Source organism: Epinephelus lanceolatus, chromosome 23, assembly GCF_041903045.1.
Source record: "Epinephelus lanceolatus isolate andai-2023 chromosome 23, ASM4190304v1, whole genome shotgun sequence".
In the NCBI taxonomy this organism is placed as follows: Eukaryota; Metazoa; Chordata; class Actinopteri; order Perciformes; family Serranidae; genus Epinephelus; species Epinephelus lanceolatus.
In genome coordinates this window covers 18,224,248-18,239,322 of record NC_135756.1, presented here as the reverse complement: position 1 = coordinate 18,239,322, position 15,075 = coordinate 18,224,248, and the positions used below count along the sequence as shown (strand labels likewise).

Here is a 15,075-nt window from a genome sequence, read left to right as displayed (position 1 = left end):
AGATGCAGAAAAATGTGCATTATGCTAGGATATAGAACACAACATAAATATCAAAATATAAGAAAAAGATACGTTGTACAGGAAATAGAAATATAGGAAATGTGTGCTTAAGACATATGTACAAATATATGCATCTTACTACAAGTGTGCTAAATATAAATGTAAATGTATAACAAATAAGAATTAAATAAGAGAGTATTGTGCAGTGCACAGTAATGTAGATTCAAGTCCGTCTATTACACAGTTTTGCGTATTGCACAGCTGAAAATACAAATGATAAATAAATTATGGGTCATAGCTGCTGGGTAAAATGGGTGAAATAAGTCCAAGGGCCAGTCTGAGTGTCTGACACTGAGGGATAGGGAAGAGTTGAAAAGTTTGATAGCCACAGGCAGGAATGACTTCCATGGTGCATCTCAGAGGATTCAGTCCTGCACTGAGTGTACTCCTGTGCTTGACCAGCACATCATGGAGTGGGTGGGAGACATTGACTGAGATGACACGTAAGTTAGACAGCATCCTTCTCTCTGATGCTGCCACCAGAGAGTACAGAGAGTACAGCTCCATGCTTACAACGTTAGTAGCCTTGCAGATCTGTTTAAGTCTGTTGAATCCGCTCCTCTCAGCCTGCTGCCCAGGCACACAACAGCAAACAGGGTAGAACTGGCCGCCACAGACTCAAACAACATGCTCAGCATTGTCCGGCAGAAAGTAGAGACAGCTCTGGTCCTTCATGTAGAGGGCTTTGGTGTTCTCAGCCTGGTTCAGCTTATTGTCAGTGTACAGTCCCAGGGACCCATAGCACTCCAATATGTCCATAGCACTCCAATATGTCCTCACTAATCCCCTGGACTGAAACAGGGATGGAAAGTAAGTAGCTGCTTTACAGAATACCCCTCTTCAAACTTTAAAAAAAAAAAAAATATTACATAATTGGGGGGGTTGTACTTTATTTGGGTTTCAGCTTTTACTTTTACTCTTTCTGTCCTCTATGCATCTTAGTTACTCACTATAAAATAGAGAAGGAGGGGAGGAAGGAAGAAAAGCTTGGTTTTGGTCTTTAAATATTTGAAGTTGTGAAAAAAAGGCCTAATGTACACTCCATTTTTAAGGTGACGTACATACTACCAAGAAATATTAAAAACAATAATATTATTATTAATATTAAAACTTTATTTATAAAGCTCTTTTCAAAACAAAGTTACCAAGTGCTTTATATGGTTGATCCTGGATTTAAAACCATGCGGGATTCAAGCAAATAAAATGAGGCAATATTAAGAAGATACAAAGAACAATGACAATAAAATAAAGATATAATACCATCACTGACGCAGATAAGAAAAGTTGGCAACTAACTGCCCTGATGACTACACTGAGGTATATCAAATCATACATTTAATATCATAAAATTACTTTCGATACAGTAATGATCAGATTCTATCAGACTTTTACTCAAGTAATATTCTAATATGGGACTTTAACAAGTCATAAACTGTGTAATCTACATTTGTTTTGCACGTTCTCACTCAAACGCAACGATTGACATAATCTCATTTATAAATAAATTATCGACATGTTGTGGAATGTGGGGCTCTCTCTGTTTGACCCTGAACTCTTCACCTCTCACTAATGCATGAAGAGTATCCGGAGCAGGATGTGAGTGTAACAGAGTGGACTAACATCTGATAAAAACACATGTGCAGGATCAACTGGGACTCTGTGGAGAACCCCCTCTCCATTAGTGAGCTCCATCAAAGCATTACTGCTCAGCCTTGTTCGCAGACTTTTGTCATAAATATAAGGGAGTGATCATAAATATAAGGGAGTGTAATACAGTATGTTTTGAATTATTTTAGACACCTATTAAAGTTTCCGTTTAAAAAAAAAATCAATATTAGTTTAAGTATGCATTACATTGAGAGTATTTTCACTGCTTTACCTTAATGTCAGACTGCAATTTCCAACTGGAAAATGAAGATGTTATCCCGCTCTCTTCAATGCCAGACTCCAATGAGAAATGGTTTTCTGCTGCCTCGATCAATTATTTAGTGTGTGTTATATTGTGTGACTTTGGCGATTAAAAGGATCAGTTCAGAGTCACTAAAGTCACACAATAACACAAACAAAGTAACTGATGAAAGCAGTGGTAGACCAGCAGCTCCTGTGTTCAGTGAGGTAAAATTACTGTTTTTGTCAATGGAGTCTGGAGGCTTCTACGAGAGCATAGACGGGTAACTGAAGCCGTTAATGGCTTCTTTGCAATAAAATAAAGCTGTGAAAATACTTTCAATATAGCACGTCACAATTGTCATTGCTAATGTATTGCACAAACATTTGATGGAAACATTATTATGATGTACTACTGCTACAAAATCAGTAAAATGTGTTCATATCTTGTTTCTATTTTGTCGCATTTACACAAACACACTGTGGGTGATTGGGACAGTGCTTAAAGGCTTTGCTAATAAAGAAGATGATCAAGCTTACAATAGAGAAAGTTAAGCTAGCGCGAATAACCGGAAGCAGATTTGCCTTACATCTGGTAAACGTTCCTTTTCCACCAACATTTCCAGGCGTTACTAATAACCTATTAGTACAGACAATTTCAATTTCAGCCTAATCTCGACAACCGGTCGAGAGGGTACTTTTGGCCGAAGTTATACAGTTGCAAAAGGACATGGTGACATATTTGGAGAGAAGATGGGGGCTGCCACAGTGTGTGGGTGCTACAAATGGATCCCACAGCCCCATTCTCCACCCAGAGGAGTATCACGCTGACAAAGGCTGGCACTCCATCACCCTGCAGGCTGTGGTGGATGGAAGGGGACTCTTGACCTATTTGGATTGTGAATATACTTGTACATATGCTGTAAATACTTGTTTGCATGTCTGTTACCATGACCTCTTTTTGAAAAATAAAATTTTCACAATTTCACATTTTCACAGCTATTGTTTTCTGCTTATTAAATTAGTTAACATTATACACTGCCTGGCCAAAAAAAAGGTCGCCACCTGGATTTAACTAAGCAAATAGGTACGAGCCTCCTATTGGATAATTACTGCATGGGCGATTATCTTTCAGCTGGCAACAAGTTATTTAACCCCAACTGGTGCAATGAGTTGCTTCTCATTTCCTAAACAACCATGTCGAAAGACACATCCCGTGGTCGTGGAAAAGATGTTAGTCTGTTTGAGAAGGGTCAAATCATTGGCATGCATCAAGCAGAGAAAACATCTAAGGAGATTGCAGAAACTACTAAAATTGGGTTAAGAACTGTCCAACGCATTATTAAAAACTGGAAGGATAGTGGGGACCCATCGTCTTTGAGGAAGAAATGTGGCCGGAAAAAAATCCTCAATGATTGTGATCGGCGATCACTTAAACGTTTGGTGAGATCAAATCGAAGAAAAACAACAGTAGAATTCAGGGCTATGTTTAATAGTGAAAGAAAGAGCATTTCCACATGCACAATGCGAAGGGAACTCAAGGGATTGGGACTGAACAGCTGTGTAGCCTTAAGAAAACCACTAATCAGTGAGGCTAACCGGAAAAAAAGGCTTCAATTTGCTAGGGAGCATAAAGATTGACTCTGGAGCAATGGAAGAAGGTCATGTGGTCTGATGAGTCCAGATTTACCCTGTTCCAGAGTGATGGGCGCATCAGGGTAAGAAGAGAGGCAGATGAAGTGATGCACCCATCATGCCTAGTGCCTACTGTACAAGCCTGTGGGGGCAGTGTTATGATCTGGGGTTGCTGCAGTTGGTCAGGTCTAGGTTCAGCAACAGTATGTGCTCAAAGAATGAGGTCAGCTGACTACCTGAATATACTGAATGACCAGGTTATTCCATCAATGGATTTTTTTCTTCCCTGATGGCACAGGCATATTCCAAGATGACAATGCCAGGATTCATCGGGCTCAAATTGTGAAAGACTGGTTCAGGGAGCATGAGACATCATTTTCACACATGGATTGGCCACCACAAAGTCCAGACCTTAACCCCATTGAGAATCTTTGGGATGTGCTGGAGAAGGCTTTGCGCAGCGGTCAGACTCTACCATCATCAATGCAAGATCTTGGTGAAAAATTAATGCAACACTGGATGGAAATAAATCTTGTGACATTGCAGAAGCTTATCGAAACAATGCCACAGCGAATGCGTGCCGTAATCAAAGCTAAAGGCGGTCCAACGAAATATTAGAGTGTATGACCTTTTTTTTTGGTGGTGACTTTTTTTTTGGCCAGGCAGTGTATATATACTGTGTTTGTAAATGTGTGTATATATATACGTAGATTTGGTTGATGCAAAAAAGGGAGGCAATTTCCAGAAAATACAAAGTACAATAAAAGTAAAATAAAGATAAAATACAATCACTGCAGCAGATAAGCAAAGTAGGCAACTAATTGCACTGAGGTACAGCAAATCACACAATTGGAGTAATACAAAATAAAAGACTACAATAACCGGTGGCAACACAAGTATGTATTTTTAGCATCTCAGCCAATAAACTAAATTGTGTCCAACTTTAAGTGGGGTGGATGGTCCTTTTTTCATTTCTATTATTTTATAGATGTAGCCCTAGTTAAACCCTAAACCCATACAGATTTACACAAATGCCTGCATTTAATCCTACTTGCATACAACTTAAAAAGTACTTATATTGTGATGCCATGTAAATGAACAGACGATATTAGGTCAGATTTTTTTTCTAAAATAAGAAATCAAATAAAAAACAAAAGGATGCAAAAGTGCGAATACAAGGTGCCGTGAGATTTACAAAAAAAAAGAAGAGTCAGTGAAGGGTTAGGGCTTCTGGACAAGAGTCTGGACAAGCCTGTCCAGGACAGCCGGAAAGCCAGTCTGGGACTCCCTCTGTGTGTGTGTGTGTGTGTGTGTATATGCTCTATATGTCCCAACCTTTTCATGCATGCAGCACCCTAATCAACCCCAAAAATGTTTATGAACCAGCTGGATTTTGCTGGGTGTGCAAGCCTGAATAAATGGTGTGTTCATCAAATTTTACACGTACAGCACAGTGACATATATATTTTATTTTAAATTTTTTTTTTTACATTTTAAATGTTTTAAATATTCTAATTTTAATATTTTTTACATTTTAAATGTTTTAAATATTTTAATTTTAATACTTTTCATATTTTAAATGTTTTAAATATTCTAATTTTAATATTTTTACATTTTACATGTTTTAGATATTTTGATTTGAATATTTTTCATTTTTTAAATGTTTTAGATATTTTAAATTTAATATTTTTTACATTTTAAATGTTTTAAATATTTTAATTTTAATACTTTTCATATTTTAAATGTTTTAAATATTCTAAATTTAATTTTTTACATTTTAAATGTTTTAGATATTCTAAATTTAATATTTTTCACATTTTAAATGTTTTAGATATTTTAATTTTAATATTTTTCACATTTTAAATGTTTTAGATATTCTAATTTTAATATTTTTACATTTTACATGTTTTAGATATTTTGATTTGAATAGTTTTCATGTTTTAAATGTTTTAGATATTTTAATTTTAATATTTTTCACATTTTAAATGTTTTAAATATTCTAATTTTAATATTTTTTACATTTTAAATGTTTTAGATTTGGCAAGAAATTCACAAACTGGCTCAGTCCCCCTTTAATTTAAACATCTTGTCTCCTACATACAAACATCCACCTCTCCTCCTCACCCTGCTCCGACATCTGGTAAATGGCGCCATCTAGTGTTGTAGACTCTGTAAGATCTGGTTGATCCGGTCTTCGTCAGCCAACCAGGAAAGAGGGCTTGCCGTGATCTGGACTGAGGCGGATGAGACCAGAAACCTTTGTTCTGTCTCTCCTCCGTAAACGAGATTTAAAAACAAGAGCCTGTCAATGCTTCCTGCAGAATCACGCGTGTGTGCGGTGGGGCGATCGCTGCTGGATGTTTTATTCATCACAAATTAGCAGAATTTATTGAACAGGAGCTTTCTAATATTTTTCCGGATCGCTACAACCCGAGGGGCACATCTGCTCGTTTTTTTCCTGTCAGCTGCTAAATGGAAATAAAACGGGGAGCTGAAAGTGGAGGCAGTCGAGGTGTGTAAAGAAATATCATGCATTATAATGATCATCACTGGTGTGTGTGTGTGTGTGTGTTGTCAGCAGTGAGTTTACAGTGACCTTAACTGATTATAATATTCCTGCAGTGTGTTTATATGCACTTACTCGATCCACAATGAGCTTGTTGCTGTAGCATCGCGAGTGCTGCTTCATTCCCATCACTCCACTCATTGATCTGCAGGAATACTTTGCTTTTAGTATTGATCGGGACATAATTATTATTCCTGTATCGATAGGCTGCATTCAACAAGATGTGAGTTTGTTGTGAGTTTGATGGATGCTGTTGGCAGTGCACCTGAGAGCATGATTTCTGCAGGCACTTTGCCACTATAAATCTACTTCACTTATGCATAGTGTGCTGCTGGCCAGCATGAGAAGTGTCAGGTGGATGTTGTTGACTCTGATTGCTTGTTCAAGTGCTGATGAATTATGTGTACTGTAGTGAGTAGACAGCCACTGTTGTATAGGGCTCTTTGGAGTGGGCTTGGGTCATTTGTCCTTGTCTAAACCAGTGGTTCTCAACAAAGGGGTCTGAGGACACCCAGGGGTCGTCAAGGAAGTTAAGTGGTTCCCAAAAAATGATTTATTGTTATTTGTTGTTTATTTTCACTATTTAATTCACTATAGACGTAAGCCAAATGTGAGCAAGAGTCATAAGAGTGACTATTCTGACCATGGGTTTCACTTCCTCTACGTGTAGCTCCTTATCTGTTGTTGACAGTTAAAAATCTTTGGTCTTAATCGTATCTAACAACCCAAAATTTTCTCCAATGGGAGTCCATGACCTAATGTTTTATGAATTAAGGCGTCCTTAACACGATAAAGACTGGTCTAAACAACAAAATAATGACAATAATTTGAGCTATGAACTGTACCACAACAATAAAAGACACATTTAATTGAAAGCAGGTTCATTTTTAACAGCTACTGCATAAGTAGTACAACCCAGCCACAATCGTGCCAGTTTATTTCGCCCGATTCTGAGGCGTCATTCATCTTGATTCACAGCCGAGTCCAGCAACTGGATGCAGCTTGACTTACTTTCTTCTGGTGCACCGAGTTTGGACCAGTGTTGGGCCAGGTCATGTTTTATCAGGGCCCAGCTATGGGTATGTCAGCAGCTAAAATTTGGCTGGTTTATTTAGGACAAATCTGGGGTGTCATTCATCCCAGGTTTCAGGCGAGTCAGGCAACTAGATTTAGCTTGACTTACTTTCTTCTGGCATGCTAAGTTTGGGCCGATGCTGGGCCAGGTCATTTTTGATTGTGGCCCAGTGATGGCCAGCAGCAATCATGCATGTTTATTTGGCCCAATTCTGGGGCGTCATTCTTTCCCAGTCTCAGCTGAGTCGTGCAACCCAATGCAGCCCGACTTATTCCTACCGGCGCCCAGCGTTTGGGCCAATGCCGGGCCAGGTTATATTCTTTTTTCACGGCGAAGTTATTGGTATGTCAGCAGCTGGAATCGGGCCCGTTTTTTTGGCTTAATTCTGGGGCATGAGTCATCCCAGGTCACAGTCGAGTCAGGCAACTGGATTCGGCTTTACTTATTTTCTTCTGGTGTGCTGAGTTTGGGCTGAAGCTGGGCCAGGTTGTTTTAGATAATGTCCTGGTGATGGCAGTGTCGACACCCGGAATTGGGCCAATGTATTTTTCCCAATTCTGTTGGGCCAATGTTGGGCCAAATGATGGCTGTGTATTTACCAGTTTATTTTGCCCAATTCTGGGGCGTCATTCAGCGCGATTCTCAGCCGTGTTGGGCAACCTGATGCGGCCCAACTTATTTCTTCCAGAGTGCTGAGTTTGGGCCGATGCTGGGCCGGGTGATTTTTGATAATGGCCCAGTGGTGGCAGTGTCGACAGCTGGAATCGGGCCAGTTTATTTGGCCTGATCCTAGGCATCATTCATTCTGAGTCTCAGCTGAGTCCAGCAACCAGTGGTTGCCCCGCTTGCCGAGTATGGGCCGATGTTGGGCCAGGTAATTTTTTCACATTAAAATATTTCCCTTTCTCACAAACGCAGTTTGAATAAAATCCCAGATTACAGTATGTGTAATTTTATTTTTCGGTATTATCAAATTTGTGTTCCCTTATTAGCCGTTCCAGGGGATTTGATGTTATCACACAGTCTTTCTCAGCAGATGTGTTTAATATCATGTAAACAGTTTGAGAAATTGTTAATACATAAAGTAACCAGATGATTAGGGCTGCAGGATTGGCAAAATAAATTAAATTGTGATTATTTTGAGAGACATAGCGGTTGCAATATGAGTTGTGAATTTAGTTGAAGTGGTAATTTTTGCATTTCATCTTCACTTTAAATTTTTTTTTAAAGATTTTTGCTCAGGTCTGTACCAAACAAGCATGTCCTCTTACATCTGGAATATGATTTAAGGCCAGGGTATCTCTGTAAATTTTACAGTATCATATTGATAATGGTATGTTGTGATGCATTTCACCTTTCTCAAAAAATTGCAGCTCCTGTGATTTGGATATTGCACTTGGCCACATTGTGATATCGATAATATTTTTGATTAATATTGCAGCCCTGCAGATGATCTTTTTTTGTTTGTTTTTTTGCTTCTGTCTAAAAGGAGCACTTCATCACACTGATGCAAAAGTTATATTAAAATTGTAATTATTATATTGCCAGTTTCCTTAAAATAATGTGTAAATGGTATGGCCAGATCAATACACCATATGTCATATTGTCCAGCCCTGCCTAAAGAAGTCTGATAAGGAATATGATCTATAAAACTGTGGTGAAACCAATGGACACTTGTGCAGGTGTTTCATGTTACCTGGTTATTGGGTTACCTGTCTTGGGTTGTTTACTCCTGCTCTTGTTTTCTATCTGGTAATTTGAAATGCTTTGAAATGCTCAGTAATGTGCTCCATCAAACAGTCTTAATTGTCATTGTTACATTTAATTAAACGTTGATACGCCTTTCACATTTTCTCCTCTTCTTCCACTTCAGGTAATGATCTTCCCGTCCACTATCTACGCCTCCTGGCCCCGCCCTTGCAGCTCTTATCAGCCGCAGTGTGGCAAGTAGTGCAGCAGGGACTTGTGGACCACTATGGGATGCTGGAGGAGTTTGTTACCATGGTGACGGAACTGGTCCCAGAGCTGATGAGTTACAGTCAGAGGGCTCAGCTCATCTTGGGACTCAGGGCCAGGGTCAGTAATAATCACTGCTTAATCACACCGAGGTGATGCCTGGGATAATTTTAGATGTTTGTGTCTTGTTAACAAAAACAAGTTAAAGAGGCAAATATGTCAACAGTCTTTAAGGTCCAGTGTGCAGGATTTAAGGGGATATATTGGCAGAAATGGAATATAATAAGTTTTCTTTAGTGTAAAATCACCTGAAAATAAGAATCATTGTGATTATGTTTGCTTAGAATGAGCCATTTATATCTACAAAGTGAGCAGGTCCTTGTCTATGTAGATCACCATGTTGCACTGCCATGTTTCTACAGTAGCCCAGAACAGACAAACTAAACACTGGCTCTCAATAGGGCCATTTACATTTTCAGGTAGGCCACCATAGTTAGCAAACCTTCTGCAACAAGAGCATCATAAAACACTGAGGTGAGCACAGATTAGCAGGTGCGTTTCCAACATGCAGTCAAAGTCATGCTCTTTGTGTTTCTTGCACTGCAAGAACTGTAGGTGTGCAGGCTCAGGGTTCTTTATGTTCTTGTATATAGTGTTACTAATATTTCCTAAAGCAACACAATCTCATTCTGCCTTGCAGAGACAGAGGTGTATGGTAAAGTAACAATAAACTGGATTTGATTTTTCTCAAGTGAATGCATTACTCTTCTGTAGCGAAGAGAGCAAAGATAAAACAAAGTTGTTCCGTAGCTGTAGTGCAGTGTTAACAGGTGGTATATGAACCAGGACTGTTTTTGTGTGTGTGTGTGTGTGTGTGTGTGTGTACATTCAGCTGGTTCTGGAGATGTGTCGAGCGGAGCACCCAGTGGACATGCAGACCATCCAGCCACATCTGGACAGAATTAAAGCTCCAGTCAGCACTGCCAAGGATCACCATGTAAGTTAACTGTCGCTGGCAAACACACAGATGTTTTTTATTCCCTGGTGTGTCAGTTTACTGGGTCAGCTGTGATTGATTGAGTCTTATGAGTGTTGCTTTATTCAGACCCTCTAAAAGCTGAGCTTAATGTCAAAGATACACTGTTGTTCTTTTGTTACACTTTCTTTATTAGATTTTCATGCAACAAACAGTACATAAATAAAGCTGCAGCTAGTAATCCCTAGTGTCCAATATCATCCCATGTACACTCAAAATGAAGCAATGTATGCAAGGTTTCCATCCTGCTCCTAGCAGAAGGAATCATCTCCAGATTCACTCCACTGACCCAGTATGTGTTCCAAGTCCGTATGTTGAAGACAACTGATAACAGGACACCATATTTTTTTAGTAGTTCTTTTTTACCCATATTAGAATTGGCCATTTTCTCTAACGATATACATGCAAACATTTCTTTTAACCATTAACCAATACTTGATCTGTTTATATTTTTGCATTTTGCCTGTAATAGACAAAGATCTACGAAGATTTGCTCTGTCTTCCATATCGTTTTGGATAACAACCTAAATTTCAAAGCTTGGGTTCCACAGTTATTTGTATTGATAAGTAAATATTATATTCTACCTCTTCCTGGAACTTTTTTTTAAATCTTATTACATTGCCAAACACAATGGAAACATGTTCCTTTGGATTGCCCACATTTGAAACACAAATCTGGGATATTACTATTAAATTTATTTGGCATTTCTGGAGTAACATATGTGGGCATCAGCCAGTTATATCGTAAAAGCTTAAAAGGATAGTTCACCCAAAAATGAAAATTCAGCCATTATCTACTCACCCTCATGCCAAGGGAGGCTCTGGTGAAGTTTTAGAGTCCTTACAACACTTACGGAGATCCGAGGGGGGAGTGGGCAGCAGCTCAACTGCACACCTAATGGCTGACGGCGCACCAGATTCAAACATCCAAGAACACATAATTGAAACCACAAAATATCTCCATACTGCTCGTCTGTAGTGATCCAAGTGTCCTGAAGCCCCGACATAAAAAGTTGTTTGGAAAAACATCATTTGAACTCTGTTTTTAGCCTCATTGTAGCCTGTAGCTCTAACTGCCCCTGTGTACACTGCACTGACGTGTGAGACCAGCGAAGGCACGTGAACACACATGAAGGCGGTGCCCATATCTCACGGTCTCGCGCAAGAGCACACACGTCAGCGCGGTGTACACAGGGGCAGTTAGAGCTACAGGCTACAATGAGGCTAAAAACAGAGTTCAAATGATGTTTTTCCAAACAACTTTTTATGTCGGGGCTTCAGGACACTTGGATCACTACGGACGAGCAGTATGGAGATATTTTGTGATTTCAATTATGTGTTCTTGGACGTTTTAATCTGAGGCGCCGTCAGCCATTAGGTGTGCAGTTGTGCTGCTACCCACTCCCCCCTCGGATCTCTGCAAGTCTTGTGAGGACTCTAAAACTTCACCAGAGCCTTCCTCGGCATGAGGGTGAGTAGATAATGGCTGAATTTTCATTTTTGGGTGCACTATCCCGTTAAGACAGGTACTTGCTGTTTGTGTCTGAGCCTCCTTGCCACAGTTGTGTTCTTGAATTTGTGATGTAAAAGTCAAATTGTGTTTGTTTCCTGTGTTTTGAGCATGTTGTGTTAATGTTTTGTGTTTGTGTGTGTATAACAGTTAACCATAAACCAGGTGGAGGAATCTGAGGTGAATTTTGTGGAGTTGGTGCATTCATTACTGGAGGATCCCTCCGAAAGAAAATATTTTTTCGAGGTGAGACAACACTCACTCCTTATTGTTGTTTCATTTTCCTTTCAGCTGAGCAGCAAATTTTCTTATTTGATACTGAAATGAAAATATACAGTTCAATTCAATTTTATTGTCAATAATAATAATAATAATAATAATAGTACATTTTATTTGTATTGCACTTTACATTTTAGCAATCTCAAAGTGCTACAGAGCAGGATAAAAAAAATAATAATAAATAAATAAAAAATAAAAAATTAAAACATAAGAATTAATACAATTTAAGAAATATTAAAATGATTAGAGACAATAAATAGTTAAAAGGGAGAAATATATAAAATATAAAAGACATTTAGCAGAATGCTTTTGTAAAAAGATAGGTTTTTAGGTCTTGTTTGAAAACATCAGTAGTCTGTGGGGCCCTGAGGTGGTCAGGGAGGGCGTTCCACAGCCTCGGAGCAGCAGAGGAAAAGGCCCGGTCACCCATGGTGTGGAGCTTGGTTCTGGGAGCTTGGAGGGTGTTTGTGGTTGCAGAACGGAGGGTGCGTGAGGAGGTCTGGGGGGTGAGGAGTTCCTTGAGGTAAAGGGGGGCATGTCCGTGGTCCTGGTGGGTGAGGAGGGAGACCTTGTACTCAATTCTGAGTGGGACAGGGAGCCAGTGAAGCGATTTCAGGATGGGGGTGATGTGATCATGTTTGCGCACCCTCATCAGGATCCTGGCAGCGCTGTTCTGGACGTATTACAGTCTCTGTATGCTCTTGCCAGAGATCCCGATGAGGAGTGCATTACAGTAGTCCAGCCTGGAGGAGACAAAGGCGTGGACGAGCCATTCTCTATACACAGCAGCATACAGTGAATAAAACGGTACTCACGAATCCAGGTGCAGTAAAGAACATAGAGCAAACAAGACATTTAACATGGACGTGACAACATTAATTTAACTGCAATTAAGTGCATTGCATTGTGGGTCCTCAATACAAACTTTCCTGTAAACATTAAACTAACTAAACATTCTGAATACTACAAAAAAAAACAAAAAACTTTTACACAGACAGGAAAACCAGTCAGGTTGACTTTACAACATCATAGACTGTATGATATACTGATGTAGAAACTCTTGGTCAGTCCTCATTTTGATGTATAATAGAATAAACTCAATGGGCTTCAGTTGATCTTAATTGAACATATCTTTATTACAACACAAATCTGATCAGAGAAGCTTTTGGCAGACTTAAAGTAACAGAACAATGACTCAGAGTCAAGACAATGTTTTGTAACCCTTGATCCAGTTTGTTTAACACTGGAGACTAAACATCTACAAGGTCTTCATCTTACAGTATCTTAACCTTCAGACACCCTGGAGCCTCCTCACATGCCTGCATGCAAACGGTGAAGGACTCTGAGGCCTCCAAAAATATCTAAACCATTATAAGAACAGTACAGAACATTTCACTATTCATTCAAATGGTTTCCTCCACTCTGATTATCTCTCCAGGTAATGCCATTTCCCAACAACAACCCAGCCTAAATGTGTCTTGTCATTTGCAGGAAATCTTCCCTGTATATTTTGGGCCAAAGTACGATGCTGCGTTGGAGATGCTGGTGTGGGAGTTCATATCAAGACTGGAGGAGTTGCTGCCAGTTCCAGACTTCACACAGGTGCCGTGTTTCTTTTGAACTCCAGCACGGCATGCATCAGCCAGCTACACAATTATAATTTACGGTGTAATAATTTGTGTTACACTTTTCTGAAAGGAATACTTCACTTCACCCAAATGATCATTTGTGTATCAATAACTCACTAAAACCTCACTTTTTTAAAACTGAACTGAAAGTGAGAGTTCTCTACGCTCTCTTCAAAGCCAGACTCCATTGACAAAAACAGTAATTGTACGTCGTTGAAGGCAGGGGCACAGGGTGTGTTTTGAGGGATATCTTGAAAGTGGAGAGTGAGGGGGGAGTCTCTGATGTATTTAGGGAGTGAGCTCCAGAGGGTAGGAGCAGCAATGGAGAAAGCCCTGTCCCCCCAGGTACGGGGGTTAGACTGCAGGAGGGAGTGTGCAGGTAGAGGAGCTCAGATGGGTCTGGGGGGGAGCAGGTTGTGTTGGGCTTTGTAGGTGATAATGAGGAGCTGGGGGGAATTGGGAGCCAGTGGAGGTTATGAAGGATGTGGATGATGTGATCACAGGTGCGAGAGAGTGTGAGACGACGAGCAGTTGAATTCTGGATATCTCGTAGTTTTCTTGAGAGTTTTGGATGATGAAAATGAATAAGAGTCGCTGCAGCTAAAAAGGAGAGGGATAGAAAGAGACAGGCGATGTTTCTGAGATGGAAGAGGTTGTTTTGGTGATGTGTTTGACGTGTACGGTAAAACGGTAGAAACCTCAAGAAGAGCAACTGAGGAGGGATCCCTCTGCCAGGACAGACAGACAGAGGCTGAAGCGGCATGAAATATGCTGTGTATATTTACACTCATGAGAGACAGAAACCTACTGATCTGATAACCCTTTGCCCTTCCCTCTGGTGCTACTAACAAGGTCTTTCACAGCCAAACTGCTGCTGACATTCACGCTTTAGTAACAGGTCATACTTTGGCTCCGGTTATATCTCTATTGTGTTACCTGCCCCCTGCAGCGTTGATGTGCAGCTACCTGGGGAAGTAACCGTGCCCTGTGGGAAGTCTGCACTACTTGTTTTGCCTCCGCCTTTTATTCCACCATCAGAATAAACAAAATGCAACACAGAGGAGTGATTCATCGGGAAATAGCTCTGGCTTTATTGCAAATTGAGCTGCTTTTCTCAGGCTGAATGTGGCACATGGTCTCACTGTAGGGGCTCATCTGTCTGCACCGCTGACCTGGAGACAGATATAGAGGAGGGTTAACTGGGTACAGGTGCAACACAGCGTCCCAGTGGACTGCTTCCTGCTCGGCCATTTTGTGTACAGAGCAGAAAAGGGAGCCAGATTAGTAGCAGTTACACACTGTGAAATAAAAATAAGCTCATTAGGCCATCACAGTGTTTCTTATTCTTCTTAATACAAGTTAACAGTGACAAAAAGCTGTCAAGGAAAATGTCAAATCAATTTATTTTTTTATCTAAACTCACTATGAGTCATTTGGCTGTAA

General features: G+C 40.0%; 1 protein-coding gene across 6 annotated transcripts in view; it reads left to right on the top strand.

The window, feature by feature from the left end:
* The window catches only part of LOC117249172 (uncharacterized), a 40,880-nt gene that overhangs the window by 8,711 nt on the left and 17,094 nt on the right, over positions 1-15,075 (top strand). For 5 of the 6 annotated variants that reach the window (XM_078165012.1, XM_033614605.2, XM_033614604.2 and 2 more), the window contains exons 1-5: positions 5,796-6,094; positions 9,097-9,299; positions 10,072-10,176; positions 11,876-11,971; positions 13,496-13,606. In XM_078165012.1, coding sequence (XP_078021138.1) covers positions 6,055-6,094; positions 9,097-9,299; positions 10,072-10,176; positions 11,876-11,971; positions 13,496-13,606 — 555 coding nt within the window. In that variant the 5' untranslated portion in view covers positions 5,796-6,054. Of the gene's footprint in view, positions 1-5,795; positions 6,095-9,096; positions 9,300-10,071; positions 10,177-11,875; positions 11,972-13,495; positions 13,607-15,075 lie in introns of those variants that run through there. The other variant, XM_033614606.2, reaches the window with a different exon arrangement.